The sequence below is a fragment of the Fusarium musae genome, chromosome 1 (genome assembly GCF_019915245.1).
Source record: "Fusarium musae strain F31 chromosome 1, whole genome shotgun sequence".
NCBI lineage: Eukaryota > Fungi > Ascomycota > Sordariomycetes > Hypocreales > Nectriaceae > Fusarium > Fusarium musae.
Genome location: NC_058387.1, coordinates 182,680 through 202,481, shown reverse-complemented (window position 1 = coordinate 202,481; position 19,802 = coordinate 182,680). Strand labels below are relative to the sequence as shown.

Here is a 19,802-nt window from a genome sequence, read left to right as displayed (position 1 = left end):
TGGTGCCAATCTCCAACCAATCAGGTCAAGGCATCTCTGCTTACTCTCCCGCTTCATTCTGACAAATCCAATATTTGCATGACAAGTTTGAGAAGAATTCATATCCTTTGACCAGTAGAGAACCAGGGAGTAACATATTGGCGACGGTATGGGTATCGCAGAGCCTCAAGATGAATTGACGGCAAGTTTCCTCCGCGCGACTCCGTCCAGGCGCTAACATAGGTTCCCAGCGTCGTCGTGAGCGAGGCCGACGTTCACAAGCAGCTTTTCGCAAGCGACAGGCCCAATCAAACCATGCGCTGGCAGATCAAAATGCGCGTCTTAAGCAGGGAATCCAAAGACTACTCGATGTAGCTCAAGGCGACGAGCGACCTGAGATGCTCGGCATCATTCGGGAGCTTGCAGTCGCTGCTGACCTTGAAGCCCCACCACAAGTCGCGATGATCGGGACAGGCCTTTCGAGCACTGAGACGTCAATTAGCGATACTACCGCTGTAGAGGCAGACAGCTTCCAGGGCTTATTCAGCGACATTCCCCTGCCAGTGAGCCCTTCGCAATCAACCCAGTATCGTTTGGAGTGCAGCATGTGGCTAGACCCATTACACTACCTCCGGGTCGCGTTGCCGCCTCAGGATATCCTTCCGTACCTTGGCCCTGGTGCAGAAACATTTGCTGGCCTTCTCTTCTGGTCCGTCATGGAGCATTACCAGACTGTGTGCACACAGCACAACGCCAAAACAGTCATCCAGAAGGGCCTGAAGCATTCAAAAGCCACGCAGGATATCAAACCCTCCTTCATCGAAACTATGGCAAAGGCAAGAGTCGAGTATAAGCAGACAGGCTCCATCAGCCAAGCACATGCTGTCGCGGCTGAAAAGGACCTGGGACTTGTACTTTGCAATCTCATCGAAACAGAGTATCGATCCGCGGGTAAGGACCCAGATCAATGGCTATCGTGTATCGGGATTGAGAAACGACTCAAGAAGACAATGAGTGATGATTCACTAGAGAGTTTAAGAATTGCTGCACATGGAAGTGGGGATGCAAGTTTGCAGTGTCTACTGGAAGATGTTAAGTGCCGACTGTACGATAGCTGTGTCTGTTTTGGAGATGGACCTCGATGGGATGTGAAGATCGTTGACCAGTTATTTGCTTCTTTCACAAGATGCGGAATAGAAGGCGAAATGGGAATACGAGGTGACACGCTTCCATCAGTGTAGTATCTTCATCTCTACTAGCACGACGTATGTTTTTAAGCAGCAATGAATTAATACTTCTATTCTCATAGCCAAATCCTCACAATTATCTCCGGGCTAGCCTAGCCTATAACGAGCTTCATGTGATTGTTACGTGCTTGAATCATATTTACTTCGACATCCCCTCGCGTGACGTTCCGACCCACTGTACTAGATACGAAGGCTAAGAGCGGCCGTTTGTGGACTCAGTCACAAGTCCATCATCCTTGAACTTGTACCTCTCCTCCAAATCCCAGTACTTATTGAATCCAACGCCCTCACAAACTTCGTTGTATGAAAGAATCATAGGCGGCTTTCCAACGGTCATACTCTTCTTCAATTCTTCCAAGGTCTCACGGATACTCTTGAGCTTCGCAGCCACAAGCGTCCAGGGATATGCCACAGCACAGAATCCTAGTTCCGCAAGGTCCTTTGCAGATAGATTCTCCGTCTTTCCTCCTTCAATGACTAGCACGATGTGTTAACAAAATTCATGCGATTTGAGGGAAATTGCAGCTGAGTTATATGACTTACTGTTTGCAAATGTGGGGATGCCAATCTCTTCTACACATCGTCGCATAGACTCACGATCGGGAAGGGCCTCGACAAAAACAGCATCGACACCGATTCTCTTGAACTCTTTGGCACGGCTCATGGCCTCTTCCCAGCCGTGGATCAAAGCGTCAGTCCTCGCTAGGATGAAAATATCTTTGCCTTGATCTCGAGCGTCGCAAGCAGCCTGGATACGGGCATATGCCTCACCACGAGAGACGACAGACTTGCCCTTGGTATGGCCGCATCCTAAGGCAATTAGCTCTAGATCATCCAATCATCATTACAGACTTACGCTTTGGCCAGGTTTGGTCCTCAATCATGATTCCAGCTGCACCAGCGTGGGCATAACTCTCCACAGTTCTTTTGACATTCAGCGGGCTACCATACCCCGTATCTCCATCGGCCATAACAGGCACAGAGACCTGCCGCACCGTTTCCTGAATCTTATCGCACACCTCAGCCATAGCGATATAACCAGTGTCAGGCAAACCGTAAGCACTAGCTACAGCATAACCAGCGAGGAAGATCATGGGAAATCCAGCTTCCTCGCAGAGTCGTGATGAAAGACCATCATAGCTGCAGGCGTGGGCGAGGATCTTGGTAGGGTCATTATGGGCCTCGAGCATCATCGTGCGAAGAGCTGATACATGGACGGATGGGATTTTTCCGCGGACATTCTTCAGAGTGCCAGTTACGTCTGCGGTCTGGCCGGGCTTGCCAAGCTTTTGCAAGGTTGGAGGGTTGAACTGGAAGGGGTAGGGGGTGCTGTTGACGATGGAATTGGACATTGTGAATTGAATTGGGGTGTTTGATGCAGATATGTGTTGTTGGGATGATGAGATGTTTGATAAATGATGATGACCAGTCTGATCGGAGACGTTAGATGAACAACTTATATACATGAAGCCTAGGAATATGTAAGGGTTCGGAGCTGCTTGGCATTCGGATACGGTCGGAAAGTGACGGATACTCACCTATCCGGAGCAGAACATGCTCCGGATCTAACAAGCTCCCCCGGATAGTTCTTACAGAATCTGGGGTATGCAGGGACCCCGCATCTTGGATATGGATCCGAGATCAGATGCCCCCTTTCTGCAAGCTACGAACCTTGAACCCCGGAGACTGACGGGATTTGTCGAGGATAGAGTCAAAGCGCCCCAAAATTGATAGTTCATCGCTCGACTACTAAAACCCACCGATATCCTGGCGAAAGATCCATCCAGATCTCCTAGCTCATCAAGCTTCATCTCTATTTCCAATTTGTCTTTCGGTACACACTCAAGATGAATCACCCAGAGTCTGAGCACAAGATGTCCCTGGGCACAGAGGAACTCGAACATGCACCAGAACACCAGGAACCGCAACGCGTTGACGTTCCTGAGGAGGCCAACAAGCGCATCAAGAATACAGTAAGTCACCAATACCCCCAGATGAAACAGCTTTACTGATGATTATCTAGTTTGACCGCCATCTTCTACCCATCGTCTGCTGCCTATACATCCTATCCTATCTCGATCGAGGAAATATCGGCAACGCCAAAACCGCCGGTGCAAAAAGTGACCTTGGTCTCAGTGACTCTGAATGGTCATGGGTCCTCAACGCGTTCTATATCTGCTACGTTTGCTTCGAGTGGACTAGTCTTTTCTGGAAGATCCTCCCTGCGAGTAAATACGTCGCCGCGCTTTGCGTTTGGTAAGCAAGCCCCTTTCTCAATGACCATGATAGGCACTAACAGTGTGTTTCTTGTAGTTGGGGAACGGCGGCCATGTGCGCTGGTGCCGTGCATAATCTCGGTGGACTTATTGCCTGCCGGGCGCTGCTTGGCGTGTTCGAGGCTGCGTTTGGTGCAGGTGCACCGTATTTCCTGTCCTTGTTCTACCGTCGTGATGAACTGGGCTTTCGTGTTTCTCTTCTACTTGGAATGTCGCCGTTGGCCAATTGCTTCGCTTCTGCGTTGGCGTACGGAATCACCCATATCAGTGGCTCGCTGGAGCCTTGGAGATATCTCTTCATCATCGGTACGTGTCAATCCCCGCTTAGACGTCGATGTCACGGCTTTCTAACATGCCTGTTACAGAGGGTGCACCCACTGTAGCTTTCTCTCTCGTCGCTTGGTTCTTCTTGGCAGATTCCCCAGATAATGCCAAATACCTATCTGAGAAAGATGCCACTTACGCTGTTGAGCGGCTCCAGGTCCGCGATCGGACCAAAAAGACTGGAGTTCGCTGGAACCAGATATTTGCTGGTCTGACAGACTACCAGAACTACGTCCACACTGTCATTCATTTCTGTTGCAACTACTCCTTCGCCGGCCTTTCCAACTTCCTCCCGACAATTGTCCGCGATATGGGCTACTCATCCGTCACCGCACAGGGCCTTACTGCACCGCCATACTTTCTAGCTTTCCTTTGCTGCGTGCTAGCAGCTTTGGTGAGTGACAGGTATGGCAAGAGAGGGTATGTTGTCGGTGGCAGCGCTTTCGTTGGCTTTATTGGCTACCTCATGTTGGTCGTTGTTCAGGATGAGTCTAAGAAGGCAACGCGTTATGCCGCCATTTTTCTGGCGTCATGTGGAGTTTTTCCTGCGCTTGCCATCAACATCACCTGGCTGCTGAACAATCAGGGAGGAGACTCGAAAAAGGGTGCTGGACTAGCTATCCTGGCTACCTTCGGTCAATGCTCCTCTTTTGTTAGTAGTGTTGTCTTTCCTAGTACTGACGGGTAAGTGTCTCTTTAACTCCAGTAAAATCTTATTTTAACGTTCGTACACTAACACAATGCTTGACCAGACCTCTTTATCTTCGTGGCACTGCCATTGGCTGCGGACTGACCGGACTCATCTCTGTCCTTGCACTAGGTCTCCGCTTCGCCTTGGAACGTGAGAACAAGAGAAGGGACCGTGAATATGGCCCCGTCGATTCAGATATGACTGTCGATGTCACAGAGCTTGGTGATAAGAACAAGAACTTTCGCTACCTCACATAGCATAGTGCTTTGTTATGATTTGCTGAATGATGGGAGCTTCTTCTAATACGTTTGCCTGCCTGACTGCGTCTATCTCATAGTTGGTTAGTTATTCTATTCAATAGTACAAGATTCGATATTTGCGACATTATGATCATATTCTCAGTTTCTATTGTCTTTGGTTACATCGTGTAAGTACAATTTCCAGAGATGTCAACACGTAGTTAATCTTTATCATCTGTTCTTTCCACTCGGAAGACATTTCCCGCATTAGACTTCGCAAGTCGCACCAAAGCGAATGGGGACTTAAAAGCCTGTCAATCCCCCGCACGACGCCAAGCTAGCCCACTGAGTTAGTCCCACTCGATGTTAGTTAGGCCGTCACCTGGTGATCAGCGACATCCGGCGGAGAGGTACTTATATCCGTCACCATCCGCCACTTTCCGACTGTCAGGATTCTCGGACAATCGGCCACCAGACGACTCCCTTCAACCAGAAGAGCACCAATGGATGCTGACGCACGAACCCAGCTCACTTTACCTGTTAGTGATAAGCCCTCTCGAAGTCGACGCGTCCGTGATTTTCGCCGGGGCTACCACGCCTGCGAGCTGTGTCGGAAGAAGAAGATCCGCTGTATCGTCGACAAACCTGGGGCGTCATGCTTGAGATGTCAACGAGAAGTCAAAGAATGTGTATTCAGCGATGAGCGGTCTCGCCGGAAGCGTAACAATACTGCTACCAGAAGAGGATCATCGGAACAAGGTACGCGTCTATCTCTAGCCTCTGATCTTATGTCCATCTCTTCACCCTCTGCAACCCATTTTGCTAACGTGGTGGTGCTTCAACCAGCTCCGGGTTCAGAACATGGTGTTGACATGGCGAGTACCTCGCGGGCTCAAGCCAATTTGAGTCAAGACACGTTTACGGAAGAGCCATCACAGATGCTCGACGACAGCAATGATTTGACATTCCCAGACATTTCTATGTCAGTCCGTAGTGGACTACCCGAACAACAGCAACATAACGCTTTGAACGAAGCCTCGCCGTCTATAAGCTCCACATGCCCTGCAGGTGAAATCACTACGACACTTGTTTCGAACGGTAACGACGCATTACGGCTTTTGTACCAATCTGCGATTGAACATGCCAACAAGGATGGTTCCTCACCCAACCATCAAGTTCCTGTACCACGGCATACACTGGGACGCACCGGAGATACTTCGAGTCCCGGGACAACTGCCTCTGTCAGGCCACAAAGGCTTATTGATGTCTCTACTGCCAATCATAATCCCTTGACGGTGTGGCGGTCCTTCCGCTTTGTCAGAATGGGCTGGTTTACAGCTGAAGAGGCAGTCAGATATATCGACTTGTAAGTATCATCCATCTTTCAAGAACGTGGAAAATCCTATGATTAACTCCTGCATTGTAGGTTTCAGCAAAATCTAGCACCGCTATCCCCGGTCTCAAGAGGCTTTGACCTGAGCCACGAAAAACACTACCGGCTCATCACACAAGAACCTCTCCTATGCTGCGTAATTCTGATGATATCATCGCGCTACCACGTCTTGAGTGGTCACGGCGGTCTGGCCAGGAGCACTATTGTGCACCACCGACTATGGGAGCACTGCCAGCATCTCGTCATGAGAATCATCTTTGGTCAAGAGAAGCGATCCAAAGCAAAGACGAGAACTCGAGGATCCATCGAAGCTCTTCTGCTGATCATAGAGTGGCACCCGCAAGCGATACATCTTCCGCCGGCTTCGGATGGCTGGGACTCGTCTACCTTACTCAGCGAGTTAGATCCTCGGGATGACCAGTTCGATAATCAGGCTGATGACACTAACGATAATGAAGCTCAGTGGCTTAGAGATGTGATCCTCCCAGCCAAGACGTCTGATCGTATGTCTTGGATGTTGTTGGGCTGTGTGCAATCTTTGGCTCTTGAACTTGGGCTTTGCGATGATGGCGAAAGAGGTGACACGGCTACACAACCACCGGGATACAAAGCCGAGCAGACACGATTACGGGATCTGTTGTATATATTTCTAGAGCAGCAGTCCAGCCGACTAGGATGCCCTTCTATGATGCCGACTTCTGTTTCACGCTTCATGTCAGAGCCCTCCGCAAGAGACGTGCAGGGCAAGTCAGCCACAGTGACAGCATGGCTCGACCTGACCAATCTTACCCGAACCATCATCGATGTTCTATGTCCCTCAGCTGCAGGAATTAGAGAGATTCTTAGCAGCTGTAGATACATAAACATCATAAAACACTTCCAGAAACAGCTAGTGGCTTGGAAGACAACCCATCTCAGTCACGAGAGTGAGCAAATCTCTTCTGCTTTCTCAACGTATCATGTACTAACGGCTTGTCACTTTAGATTCATCGCCTCATGCACACGAAGACTTGACCATTGAGTTCAATTATCTCCGCGCTTTCATGAATTCCTTTGGCATCCAAGCCGCCGTCGATCGAGTGCTTGGTAGAAGGCCCCCAAACTCGATCGACACTGATGTTCTCCAGTCATCCATCACGGCAACAGACTACTCTTTCATCAGGGAAGTCATTAATTCGTCATGCCAAGCTCTAGAGTCAGTGAATAGGCTCTTCGAGGCTGGTACGCTCCGGTATTGCCCTGCCCGAGTATTCCTCCGCATCATCATGGTTTCTATCTTCCTTCTAAAAGCGCTGAGTCTTGGAATTCGAACAACAGATCTGGAGACCTCCCTTGGGGTATTGGAGCGAAGTATCCGAGCTTTGAGTAACAGTAGTCTCGACGAGATGCATCTAGCTTCTCGGTATGGAGAGTTGCTGGACATGCATCTGGAGAGGTATAGGCAAAGCATGGTCCCAACCACGGTTCCACAGGGGATCCGTGCAGAGGACCAAACCTCCCAATGGATATTCGACAATAGCGTGCCGCCAGTAGATGATTCATTGGAGGGTTTGTCGATGCCGGTTGTGGATGACTGGCTTGCACTGCCGTTTGATCCAAGTATGGCTCCATTCGGCTTCGCTACTGATGACCCCGACATGGCCGAGCCAGAAGATAGGTCATGGGATTTCTTATGGAGCTTACCAAACGTATAATCTTTAATTGCATCACTACGTTCATGTAAATCCAATTGAAGTACGCTTATTTGGCTGTTAATTCTGGACTAGGTGGCTCGTTGGAGGCTTGTCTGGAACGAAAATAACACCATTGACTAAAACCGCCGAGTGATTACTATTCAGTAATTGTAAGCTTGCCTTAGCGTTAGTGGGCTGTCGGCTACACAACATTGATCCTACTTATGTAGGTAAATGCCCTAGAACCTCGATGACTTAAGCAGATATCATCGCGTTGACAAATACATGCGTTTTTTCGATGGTGCGAGAAGTCCCAACAGGTTGGAGGCTGTCGCATCTGCTAAAGACAACATACTGGTCTTGGTGCTACAGCTGGGTGAGTATATATAACGACTATTTGCACTTGGGAAATAAGAACAGCAGAAATAAACAATTCACTGCAACAATTCTTACTTGTATAACCTGAACTCACATCCTCAACAGTCGTCCAAACAAACCTGCCATGTCTTCTCCATCTACAGTCCTCATCACTGGTGGAAACCGTGGAATCGGCCAAGGCCTCGTCAAGACATTCCTTGCCCGACCATCGCTCACCGTCATTGTTGGCGTCCGCAATCCCTCCCACCCAACATCCAAAGCTCTCCACGATCTGCCAGTAGGCAAGGGCTCTAAGCTCATCGTCGTCAAGCTTGACTCCAGCGTGCCCTCTGATGCTGCCGCGGCCGTTTCTACGATCAAGAGCGAGCACCACATTGACGCCCTTGATATTGTCATCGCCAATGCCGGAATCGCCACCGATGGCGGTCTAGTTCGTGACACCACTGTGGACAACATCCAGAAGCACTTTGAGGTCAACACTATTGGCCCTGTTGTTCTCTTTCAAGCTGTCGCAGACCTTCTCCAGGCCAGTAAGACTGGAAACCCCCGCTTCGTTGCAATTTCAACTCTTCTCGGCTCAATGGGCTCTATGGAAAACTTGGTGGCACTGCCTTCCACAAATAGCCCTTATGGTGGCAGTAAGGCTGCTCTGAACTGGTTCATCCGACGCCTTCACTTCGAAGAGCCGTGGCTCACTAGCTTCGTCATCCACCCTGGCCTGGTAGAGACCGAAATGGCTGCCGCCGCATTTGGCAATGGTTCTACGAAAGATCTGTCCCTGTATGGAGCCATCAGTATCGAAACCAGTGTTACGGGGCTGGTCAATGTTATTGATAAAGCCAGTAAGCAGTTTAGTGGAACCTTTCAGAATTATGACGGTACGCCCATCGCTTGGTAGGCCAGTACCTTGAACCTATACTCTTGAGCCGATGCTGGTATGCCAGAGTTACCCCCCCGCCAAATGGCAACTAGTGAATTAGCTTTTATAAATAGACTTCTCTTTAACATTTCTAATCTCATGAATACTAGACCTGCCTGCAAATGAGCAAGTTATGTCCTTATAAGAAACCCAACCAATCTGGGCCGTGCAAGAGTCCGATTAGTAGCGTCAAAGCAGTCAGTACCGGAGTGGCTCTCATGACGCTCTGGGTGGTTATAGGCCATTACCAATGATTGATCAGCTGCAGGTTAGTATGCTAAAGGGTCCAATGGCCTGTAATCAGCCATGTGCCTCTGCACTGGGCACACTAAACCCTATGCAAGTGGAGGCTCTTTAATTGGTCATAGCCCTCCTCACTTCTGTAGTTGCTTCTTCTTATGTTTACTGATCGGGTAGCGCCTGTCTTGCACGACGCAAGATCGACATTACATAACACCCCCGTGTACCAGGAACACGCCCGATATAGTTGCTCCGAGAGCCCCATATACCCGGTGGTGTAGCCTCTCAACTCAGATCGTATGTTTCCTGAAAAGCCGGAAAATGCTGATTTTGCTCATCACTTGTGGGTTCTTGCCTGAGTGCTGCTTGCTCACCGCAAGAGAATAGCACCGTGAGCGTTGACAAGTTGGTCTATACACTGGAATGGGCTTTAGTCTTGCTATGATATGGTTATTGTTCTTTAGAGTGACTTAGATCAGCCTGATATTTTTCTAAACTAATCAATAATCGACTTCTTGGTTCTCCAGAGCTAAAACTAGTTACACTCCTCTGGTTTAAGGCACAGATGGCAGATATGCATGCTGCAAGCCACCATATGGCTTAGTCACAGCCTCCGATTATGATCTCGTGATTAGTGATCAAACAACGAGACGTCGGCCCTTATTTTCTTTATTTCAGCCCTCCTTATATCGATCATTGCCTCTGCCTCTGATCTCTGAAGCCATCATTCTTGCGTTCTGCGTGTACCGGGCTCTGGTATTATGAAACAGTAATGTCCAAGCGAGGCTACAGGTCAGCGCAGCCAAACATGCCCGAAATGTATCCCAAAACACACGTAGCAGACGATAAAAGGCTGTTGCTTGACAACACAAGCCAATCTCTCACCGAGGGCTCACGAAAGTCCCTCGCAAGTTCGGTCCTGGGGTTCTTCATGAGCTGGCCACCGCTTGCTTACTATTAGACTGGTAACGTGCACCTGACTGGCAGACTACGTACATCGGATGCTGACTGATCAGCTTCTCTTATAGCCCATACCCTTCTTGAGTGTTGGATATATATCGTTGTCTTATCACCGTCTGTGGACTTTTGTCCCCTTCCTATAGCACGTGTACGTGGTCGATCCCTTGTCTACTGGGGACTATGTAATAGATTGTTCTGTATGTAGCTCATGATGTAGTTGCCAATCTTTTCAATAATCAAGGTGTCGAGATAGAAACAGCCATGGCTCGTGCCTCATAACCCTGTTTGACCATCCAGTAGCATGCTCGAAGGGTCGAGCAGAAGCATTCAACACTACTGGTCGCGGCATCTAACTTAGGGAGCGACTGTGATGGCGAGCCTGTGTAGTTGCGGGGGCTAGAGGTTACTGCACAGTTTCCATTTCTTGTGGGACTAGCGGATCAAGGACTAGGGGTTAGCCGTATACAGTAGTTCGCGAACCTGTTTATAGTATGGGGAAAGCCGAGAGCTCACTGCTGTAGCTGCATGGCTTCAGGCCTGCTGTACTCTGTCAAGAATACTGGGGTAACAAATTTACGCCCGATACCACAGTGTTTCATGTTGCGGGGTAAGATATCTTGAGGCTCTTTGCAGGGGTGCAATTGGATTTGGCCCCCAACTTGGGGGTGGTAGGCAGAAAACAGGATAGCCTTGCGAGATTCTGCCTGGCATGGCTCTCTTCTTCCATCTTTTATTTCATTTCAACTTTGACGGATCAACCATCGCGACATGGGATCTCGTTCGGAGTTTCCCTAGACGAAACCAAGATTTGTCTTATTCCCGGGTCCGCACTTGTAATCGAAAAGGTCAACTATTTACGGAGTACGCGACGATTGATAACCCTGCCAGAACCCCACATACACCGCAACATGGCGGTCCATAAGCTGACGCCCATCCTCATGACGGGGAGTCTATTCCTGGGTTTAGTCCTGGCTATCGGCCATCATCTCTACTACCACTATCTCGACGGGAGGATCATCAAGAGTCAAAACCAACAGGAGTGGTTTCTCCGTGTCGGCACCGGTATCGCGTTCCTCGCTAGAGCCTTGTTGTCAGCAGCTGTCGGGTTTGCATACACGCAAATACTATGGCGAACACTACGATCCAAGTCCGTCACTATCGAGGGCGTCAACTCGCTTTTTGGCGTCTTGCATAATGCTTGGGACTTTACTACCTGGGAGCTCTGGACGGCTGCGCCGGCGCTTGCTGCAGTGGCTATCATAGCTTGGTAGGCAAGAAGCTCGAAGCATCAGCAGTTTACTGACATTTACAGGGCTCTCCCGCTGATTGCGGTCATTACTCCAGCTACCCTGACAGTCCAGGTTTCTGACCGTCCAAACATCACAGTTGTCGACGCTCCCCTTCCACTGCTCGATTACGACAACATGCTCAACTTTGCTCAGTTCACAGGAGTTGGTGGAGTAGGATATTACGCTCCCTCAGCCTACGTCTCAAGAGTGCTCTTATCAGTGGCATCTCTTGGCTCTATCCTGACTATCCCAGCACCCTTTCCTAATTCCTCATATTCTGTCGACTTTTACGGCCCTTCAATTTCATGCGGTACACCTCGCAACGCAACCTTTGCAAAGCTCCTAGGCGAAACTGTGAAGGACGAGACATGCTGTGGAGATTCTGTTGGCTACGTTGGTTTTGTTCCAAGTAGTAACACGATTAACAGCACTGTGGAGGGCTATGCCTTGGCTGGTCTGCGCGGCGCAATGAACTACTCTCTCATCTCGACAGTTGCGTCTATTGATCAGACGGCCAACGCCACCAGCTCGGCTAAGCTCTATGTTGTCGTGCCTGATAAGCCCGCGTCCAGCAGTTACATTATGGCAAACAAGTCAATCGAATGCGCACTCTATAACTCGTCATATGCCCTCAACTTTACGTTCGACAACGGCCAGCAGAGAATTACACACAAATCCAAGAGGCTGAATGGAGTGACAGCCACCGATGCGGGCCTCAACCAGGACAGGTCCAGCCAGTTCAATGCTGCTGTGGCTTATATCGCACTCATGGATTCTCTGGGCAAGCTACTGCTCGGAAGTCTTGGGATATCGCACTATGGTGTTATGCGTGCGACTCAGACACAGATCATAAGCTCTGTTCTCATGGACGCCAAAGAGATGCAGGTTCTTGGTGGTGTAAATGCGGCGACTGATCGCCCGGAAGCACCAGATTCTGTGATTGGGAACATCTCTATGGCTGATGCATTGGAACAGCTGTTTACCAATGCTACGATAAGTCTCTTTAGCAACTCGAAGTTGCTGTAAGTAAGCTCGTTTGTTGGTGATGGAAATTCTGCTAACACTTGCAGGCAAAACGACACAACTGCTTCTAAGGGTAATATTACCTATCTCACCACGCAAATTGCCTTCTCTTATGAGCCTCGCAACCTCTTCATTGCATACGGGCTGGGCTTACTGGCTTCCGCGATTATCGTCGTGATCGGACTACTATGCATCAAATCTGCATCAGCATCCTATGCGACTACTTTCTCAACTATTCTACGGACTACAAGAAACCCTGATATTGACACCATCGTCCGCCCAGCGGAAACATCTGGCGCAGAGCCCCTGTCGAAACAGCTTGGCGATACTCGCCTAGTACTACGACGTCAGGGACGCAGGCTGGAGGAGATGGATGAGGATATGGTGACGCTCTTTGCTGTGGAATCAATGCCGGATGAGAAGGGTAGGCAAAAAGACTCTCCTTATGATTCGTCGCGCCAGGAGGATAGAAGGCAACAATACTCAGACGCAAGTATTGAACTTCTGAGCCACGTCGAGCATTCGGCTGCGGATGCAGGGACTGGAAATGGTGGTAGCCGGATATACCCTCGCGGAAATTGAGTAGCGACAATGACAAACAGGGGCATAACATCAAGGGTACAGACAGAAAGCGGATGGAATCTACATAGCAATATTAATTATGTAATATTCATGTCATGTCGTTAAATTGCAACCCTTAAAAGCTATTTTACAAAAACCCTTGGTTAAAATCTTGGTTGTAACCTTGGTTGAACCCAATCCCATCAGACAGCAATCCCATCTCTTGGGCAAAATACAACGCCTGGTCATTCTGAGCCCAGCTCACTGCCCCTTGGAGGCGCTGTAATAAATCCTCTGTTGTCTCCATACCCATAACTGATTCGCTGAACTGTGACTGCGACTGCTCAGATACAGGAGATGGCTCTTCCGTACTCTCTGACTGTGTCTTCCGCGCTCGTTCTGCAACTTCGTAGACTACAGGTGATTGGGGTCCAATGTCTATGCCCATCTGCATGGCAAACCCCACGGAGGGGTCGTCTTCCATCCATCGCGAAAAGCTTTTTGCGTATGTTGCTGGTGAGAGTGGTCGAGGGAGGGTTATTTGTTGTGTCATTGGCATTGGCGCGAACTGTGGTTGTCCTAGTAGCATGGGCATCAAAGACCTATTTCTGTTGAAGAAGCGTCTTAAAGCAGCTGGGAAGTCACTATCTTGAGCCAGTCGATCTTGGCTAAGACACACGTCGATGGTCAAAGCCAGTCTGAGATATTGCGTTGGACTTCGGGCCAGGACATCAGCGTGATCGTTGGTGAGCATCATCTGTGAAGGTTCCTCACGATCACTAGACTCCATAAAATATCGAATCGTCTTGGAAATAGAATGAACACCGTCGTACTTGGGATGTAGCTCTCTGAAGACTTGTATCAAGACGTTGAGTCGTGATTGCTTGGAAGCGACTTCTGGACGTGCCCATATCTCAGTTGCGGAAGAGGCAGTGGACATCTTCATGTCGACCATGTGCATCGCTAGAGGAAGAGCTGTGCATGCTACAGCGCTGCTCGGTAGCCAGCGGGTGAGTCGGTGGGGATGTAGTCGGGCGAAGCATTCTGCTATGCTTTTTGTGGCGTTTCGGAGATCTCTTCGGTTGTTCTTGAGGAATTGGGTTTCGTGTGATGCGGTGGGGGTTTGGTTGACGAGGCCTAGTATTAGACCGAGATGGAGTTCGTAGTTACAGAGAGCGACTTGGCTGGCGCTGGGGAATGTCAGTGAATGTGTTTCAAGTGATAATATGTAGGCTTACTGGAAGTAGATCCAGACTAGGTTGGTGAACAAGACTGCAGAGTCCTCATATCCTCCTGAACTCAATGTCAAATCTTGAATGGCCAGTGGTGGCCTTGTAGCCACTGCCCAGTTCTTCAGTGACCTTTTGTGTTCCTGCACTTGCGCATACGCTGTTGAATGTGCCTCCGCGTCTAATATTGGCAATGTCTCGGTAGGATATACCAGACCCAGGACGTCTGTGAGTGTGACACAAAGTTCTGTGAGACGCTCTAATGTGAGGATGAGCTTGTGCTTTGTGGCAATGTTGTAGACCCGCGATGACTCGAGTTCATCAACAAGATCATCGTAACATAATGGAGAGCAGTTCGCAAAGTCGAAATGGGCACTTGTGATCTGGATATTCCTTCGAACGCAGAGGGGCATGATTCGGTCGCGGATAATACAGCACCACCAAATACGCTTCAGTATATTCCGTCGCTTGACATCTTGTTGTGATATGTGTAGTCCATAGGAGGGCGAGTCGTAACTATCGGCGTCGCATGACTTGGCGTGTTGGATTGCGATTCGGAGCCATCTACTGTTTGCCTTGCCAGGCCCAGAGCGGAAAGTTGGGCACCAGTAGGTCAAGAGGAGGGCGGACTGTGCGATGGAGATGGGATCGGGATCGGTCGAGAAGTCGTATAGAAGCTGCATTAATGTCAGAAACGCTTCACTAGCAATACCACATGTTATTTACCTTGGCCTTGGTATAAAAAGCCTCCTTGGCTTCAAGGATAGTGGCGAATCCCAACGTGCGGAGACTCTCTTTAGACACAAACTTTATTCGTTAGAACAACCCAACAATGAAAGTGGTTATGTCAACGTACAGTGCACGAAGCAAACATCATCGATTGCAACAGAAGCATCGAAACAGGCGTCCCAGTCGTCGTAGAATTAGGCGTAGGATCATACGCATTCCAGAAGTCGGCTTCGTTGATGAGAGGCAATAATGGATGGATGTAGAGGAAGTAATGTCGGATGAATTCGTCGAGGATCGGCTTGGACGGGACGCGTAGACAGCCTTGGGCGTTGAGGTGATGGAAATCGCAGTCGCGCATGTTGAGGGTTCGGAGGAAGGGCATTGACGAGTATAGAGCTTTGAGTTCGGATCTTACGGGTTCGCTGGGCTCTTCGATGATTGAGGGCGTGTATGGTGGGATCTCTCTAATCTCCTCGATGACATCTTCGGTGGTGTTTGTCGTGGGCGACTCCAGGTCAACCCGCTCTTGATGCTCGACCGACGTCTTGTATTCGCTTTCCTCTAGTGTATGTAGCACGGCAGTCGCATCGTCGACAGGACTCGTTGGGTGATCGTCGTTCGAAGATGTCGTAGACGCAGCTGCCGTGACGGCTTCACAGTCTCGAATAAGGACGTCATTATCGGAGATGACGGAGGCGCCACGATGAGGAATAGGACTATGACACGTCAGTAGAGTAAAAGTCTCGATGACATGGACAACATACAAAGCATCAGCACGACGAGCAACGACGCATTCACAGCCATCAAGTCGGCAGTTGGTACAAGGCGTCGAGGTGCGGGTGACATCACACCGGACCTTTCGCTTGCGACATTTAAGACACGCCTTTGTCGCGCGCTTCCTCGAGACAGGCTTCTTGGCGAAGCGAATCGGTTGCTGAGTGTTGTTCATCCTGGTCGAACGCGCGAAATGGTACCCGAGGTTGAAGAGGAGGATCAGGCAGGAAAACGGAGGAGAATGAACCCCAGATTTACCCCAAACTTTCACTGTTCTCTGTTGAGTGAAAGACTCCATCCCCCCTGCTAGGGGCTTAGGGGCGGACTGGACTGGACCCATGTGGGACAAGTGGTAGAGGACCTCGGAAATCTCGGCTAGAGTGGTTTGTGCCCCACGGGGAAGCCTTACTTTTTCTTTCGACGCGATGAGATTAGGAATCAGAATGAGAGTTACTGATGTTTGTACTATTCAGAGCTTCTGATGTTTCTTTTCTGAGCTGGCTTTGGAGTGTAGAATGGTTCTTGTTGCAGTCTAAATTGCACTAACAGACATCTGACAATGGTCCAGGTGGCGAATGGCATATTCCGGCTAAATGAGCTGAAAGAACAACTGAATGCGGACGGACATCTTTCAAGAATAAGGCTAGGGGCCTAGGGAGCCTGCTGATGAAGACTGAAGACTCCGCAAAAAATTGATGGCTCGCTTATCTTGCACGATATTGTGTGTGTTTATACATCGTATGACAGACAATCCATGACTCAGAACCCTGAAGTGACGATGTTTATGAAGCGTTGCCAATTCTCTAACAACACCGTATGCAAGCTGATCCACTCCAAACTCACACGCGCTGTTGAAATAATGTAGTCAACATAATTCAAGATTTAAACTCCTCCTTGACCCGATATAGCCGCCCTTTGAAGGGCGAATCTCCCTTCAGTGTCCATCAATTAAGGATCTCTAGGTTCTAGGGTAACCAGGGGTCGCCCTATGTCATGAATCTAAGCAAGGGCGACAGTTTGCGTAACGTTGTCTTCAGCCACTCTCTCACATAAACTCCGGTCGGACTCCTCGGACACCACAAGCTTAAATACTTTTAAAACTCCCTAATGAATCTCGAATGCGAACAGTTTGCGCGTGACTAGCCCAACAGAGCCCAAGCTTGCAGAACCATGCCACGTTTACTGCTGCTATTTTTATCTCGTGTTAGCGGAGCGTGGCTGTGCGACCACTCAACGGCTCGTTCCAGACGTAATTCGGCACGAGCCACAAAAAACGAATGTCACGATACCGTCAATTAACCCTTGTAGCTCGTAGGTGTCGCCGAGTCTACCATTAGGCTCTGCGCAATACGAGCACGTCACATCGTAACAGTTGCCGGAATGTAAATGGGGCTTTTTGTGTCTAATTACAGTAGCCTTTCCCTCGTCCTTTCAAGGGGTTGCTCCCTTGATCTGTTATTATTGTCTCAGTATAATTTCAACTAAACGACCCCATTCTTTTCTTTCTTCATATTTACTCTTTTATCCTCTAGCTAGAACGTCACTATTTGTTTTATGAATTTACGATCGTGCTAGTATATACCACAAGCAAAATGGTAAAGAGGTTCGATGGCCTGGAGTTTTGGGAGCAACGGTGTAGAGCTCTCCAGCTGTCGCAAACGCCCGGTACCAACTCACCTACCGACAGCGAACCATCCCTGTCGTTCGAGAGCCCAGAAATACCCAGCGCCGAGCCAGCATCACCGGCTCTGTCGTTAATAAAATGGCCGACGACTGCGAAGCCGTTCGAAAGCATTGATGACTCCGAACCTGTTTTTATTCAGACTGTTTCTGCGGTCCACAATGTCCGCAACTCCATGTCCTTTTCGCCCTCACTGGACCAACATAGCCAATCTGCATGCGTGCTACGGCCAAGCAGCTTTGAAGGGAAGGAGGAGTTCCTCACTGTTATTAGAAGAGGCGGATCAGACATAAAACGCGACAGGAGCATGGATGAGAGGAAATCACCGTCAGCTGGCTCAAATATTACACAACTCAGAAGAAGATCACCACTACGACTCCAAACAACCAATTTGTCCGCAATGGCACAGCATCAACAAAGATACTCAATGATGCCAAATCTTCCGGCACCAAGTACCAACAATTCACCACTTTATTGCAGACACACATTGAGTGCGTCAGCAGATTGCAACAAGTGCATCACCCAACAAACAGACGAAGCATTCGAAGCTCTCACAAACGCCCTAAACAACAAACACCAAGACGAAACAAAACGCCTAACAATCATCCGACCGACAATAGACTACCGCATGCCATCGCTCAAGGCACCAAAACCAATTCGACCAAAGATGATACGCAAGAAGACCCAGCAGTGGACAGAGACACAAGAAGACCTTGATAGCTCCACAGCGAGCTCTTTGTCAAGTCCGATGAGTCCAATGATGGCAATCCAGATCTCGTTGGATGGGAAGGAGCTTGATAAGTCTCAAATTCCCCCGATAGGATATAATCTAGATCATGACCTAGACGACTTTTTGAAGTGGGAGGCACGGAATGTATGTGCCTATGGATATGGGACAAATGGATATACCTTTTCGACATAGTTTAGGAAACGATTTAATGATGGGAGGATGATACGCGGTTAAGTTGCTGGGCATCCTATGACTAGAATATTCCCTAATAATGCCCTCGTAATTGATACATTCGGCTACTCAGAAGTAGCCGAGATCATTTCACAAGACTCCTCATCTTATCAGTGCACACTACATAGAAATTTTTATATATCTATTAGCGGTTGTAAGAAATTATAGTCAGTTCTAGATTTTGTCAATGATCATAACGTTACCTATTACTGTATGGCGGAGGATGGACCAGTTGGATAGAATTGAAGACCCATCATGCCGGCTATAATATACAAACTGGGCATAAACCCAATGATTCCATCCAATAATATTTGAGAACGCTCTTCGGACCAAAGGACACAACAGTCAACATCCAGTCTAGTCAAGGCGTAATTGGTGACTTGACGCTCTAGACGCTGTGCCTGGATTAATTACTGGCCGGATTTCTTCCCAATTACGTGCTTTTTACCTTAATTCGACCTTGCTTGCTGAGTAATGACGATATCATCAAGTTGGACCATTGCTGCAGGTGAGGGGTCGTCTCGATGACCTAACCACTATATAAGACCACTCATCTGGTGTACAATACCAATTATTCAATACATCATCATTGACAAAATGGCCTCAGCAACTTCATTCCGTGACCTCGTTGGCATCACCGCCTCTACGGCTAGCCCCTCCGACAGCGTTCTCATCATCATCGATGCGCAGAATGAGTACGCCGAGGGCCAGCTCAAAGTCACCAACGCTGCTGAGTCGCGCAAAGTCATCGCTGGACTTTTGGAGAAATACAGAGCTGCGAATGGAAGTATCGTGCATGTTGTGCATGATACACCAGACGGCGCGCCGGTTTTCACCCCGGGTACTAAGCTCGCTGAGGAGTTTGACGAGCTGAAGCCCAAGGACGGCGAGGCTGTTATCCACAAGAACTTCCCCGGTTCTTTCACCAAGACGGATCTGCAGAGTGTCTTAGATAAGACTGGGAAGAAGAAGGTCGTTCTCACGGGTTACATGGTAAGTCATTGAGCCACAAAGCTGAGACGTTGACTAATCACGTGAAAGGCCCATGTCTGCGTCTCGACTACCGCGCGTCAAGCTGATGAGCTCGGCTACGACGTTATCATCCCCGAAGACGCCGTCGGCGATCGCGACATTCCTGGCGTCGACGCCTCACAGCTCGTCAAGGTGTCACTGAGCGAGATTGGCGATGCCTTCGGAACCATCATCAAGAGCAGCAGCATTGCTTAGAATTGTCTA

At 49.1% G+C, this 19,802-nt stretch overlaps 8 protein-coding genes across 8 annotated transcripts; 6 read left to right on the top strand and 2 right to left on the bottom strand.

Moving 5' to 3' along the window:
- Positions 1-148: 148 nt before the first annotated feature.
- Positions 149-1,220, top strand: J7337_000079 (uncharacterized protein; the record flags this gene model as incomplete). Its single annotated transcript, XM_044817844.1, has 2 exons — positions 149-152; positions 211-1,220. 2 exons carry the CDS (start codon positions 149-151, stop codon positions 1,218-1,220), a joined length of 1,014 nt encoding a protein of 337 aa, XP_044685546.1.
- A 199-nt stretch (positions 1,221-1,419) lies between these two features.
- J7337_000078 (uncharacterized protein) lies at positions 1,420-2,578 on the bottom strand (the record flags this gene model as incomplete). Its single annotated transcript, XM_044817843.1, has 3 exons — positions 1,420-1,703; positions 1,770-2,036; positions 2,083-2,578. 3 exons carry the CDS (start codon positions 2,576-2,578, stop codon positions 1,420-1,422), a joined length of 1,047 nt encoding a protein of 348 aa, XP_044685545.1.
- A 495-nt stretch (positions 2,579-3,073) lies between these two features.
- Positions 3,074-4,774, top strand: J7337_000077 (uncharacterized protein; the record flags this gene model as incomplete). Its single annotated transcript, XM_044817842.1, has 5 exons — positions 3,074-3,199; positions 3,250-3,482; positions 3,540-3,808; positions 3,868-4,510; positions 4,579-4,774. The coding sequence occupies 5 exons, from the start codon at positions 3,074-3,076 to the stop codon at positions 4,772-4,774; spliced, it is 1,467 nt and encodes a 488-aa protein (XP_044685544.1).
- Positions 4,775-5,259: 485 nt separating this feature from the next.
- Positions 5,260-7,843, top strand: J7337_000076 (uncharacterized protein; the record flags this gene model as incomplete). Its single annotated transcript, XM_044817841.1, has 3 exons — positions 5,260-6,122; positions 6,183-7,000; positions 7,134-7,843. 3 exons carry the CDS (start codon positions 5,260-5,262, stop codon positions 7,841-7,843), a joined length of 2,391 nt encoding a protein of 796 aa, XP_044685543.1.
- Positions 7,844-8,324: 481 nt separating this feature from the next.
- Positions 8,325-9,098, top strand: J7337_000075 (uncharacterized protein; the record flags this gene model as incomplete). The annotated part of the gene is made up of 1 exon (XM_044817840.1): positions 8,325-9,098. The coding sequence occupies one exon, from the start codon at positions 8,325-8,327 to the stop codon at positions 9,096-9,098; it is 774 nt and encodes a 257-aa protein (XP_044685542.1).
- A 2,129-nt stretch (positions 9,099-11,227) lies between these two features.
- J7337_000074 (uncharacterized protein) lies at positions 11,228-13,213 on the top strand (the record flags this gene model as incomplete). Its single annotated transcript, XM_044817839.1, has 3 exons — positions 11,228-11,586; positions 11,632-12,630; positions 12,679-13,213. The coding sequence occupies 3 exons, from the start codon at positions 11,228-11,230 to the stop codon at positions 13,211-13,213; spliced, it is 1,893 nt and encodes a 630-aa protein (XP_044685541.1).
- Positions 13,214-13,340: 127 nt separating this feature from the next.
- J7337_000073 (uncharacterized protein) lies at positions 13,341-16,099 on the bottom strand (the record flags this gene model as incomplete). The annotated part of the gene is made up of 5 exons (XM_044817838.1): positions 13,341-14,382; positions 14,431-15,098; positions 15,148-15,228; positions 15,278-15,866; positions 15,915-16,099. The coding sequence occupies 5 exons, from the start codon at positions 16,097-16,099 to the stop codon at positions 13,341-13,343; spliced, it is 2,565 nt and encodes an 854-aa protein (XP_044685540.1).
- Positions 16,100-19,163: 3,064 nt separating this feature from the next.
- On the top strand, positions 19,164-19,793 carry ISC1 (phospholipase C type enzyme; the record flags this gene model as incomplete). The annotated part of the gene is made up of 2 exons (XM_044817837.1): positions 19,164-19,559; positions 19,608-19,793. 2 exons carry the CDS (start codon positions 19,164-19,166, stop codon positions 19,791-19,793), a joined length of 582 nt encoding a protein of 193 aa, XP_044685539.1.
- Between the last annotated feature and the right edge of the window lie 9 nt (positions 19,794-19,802).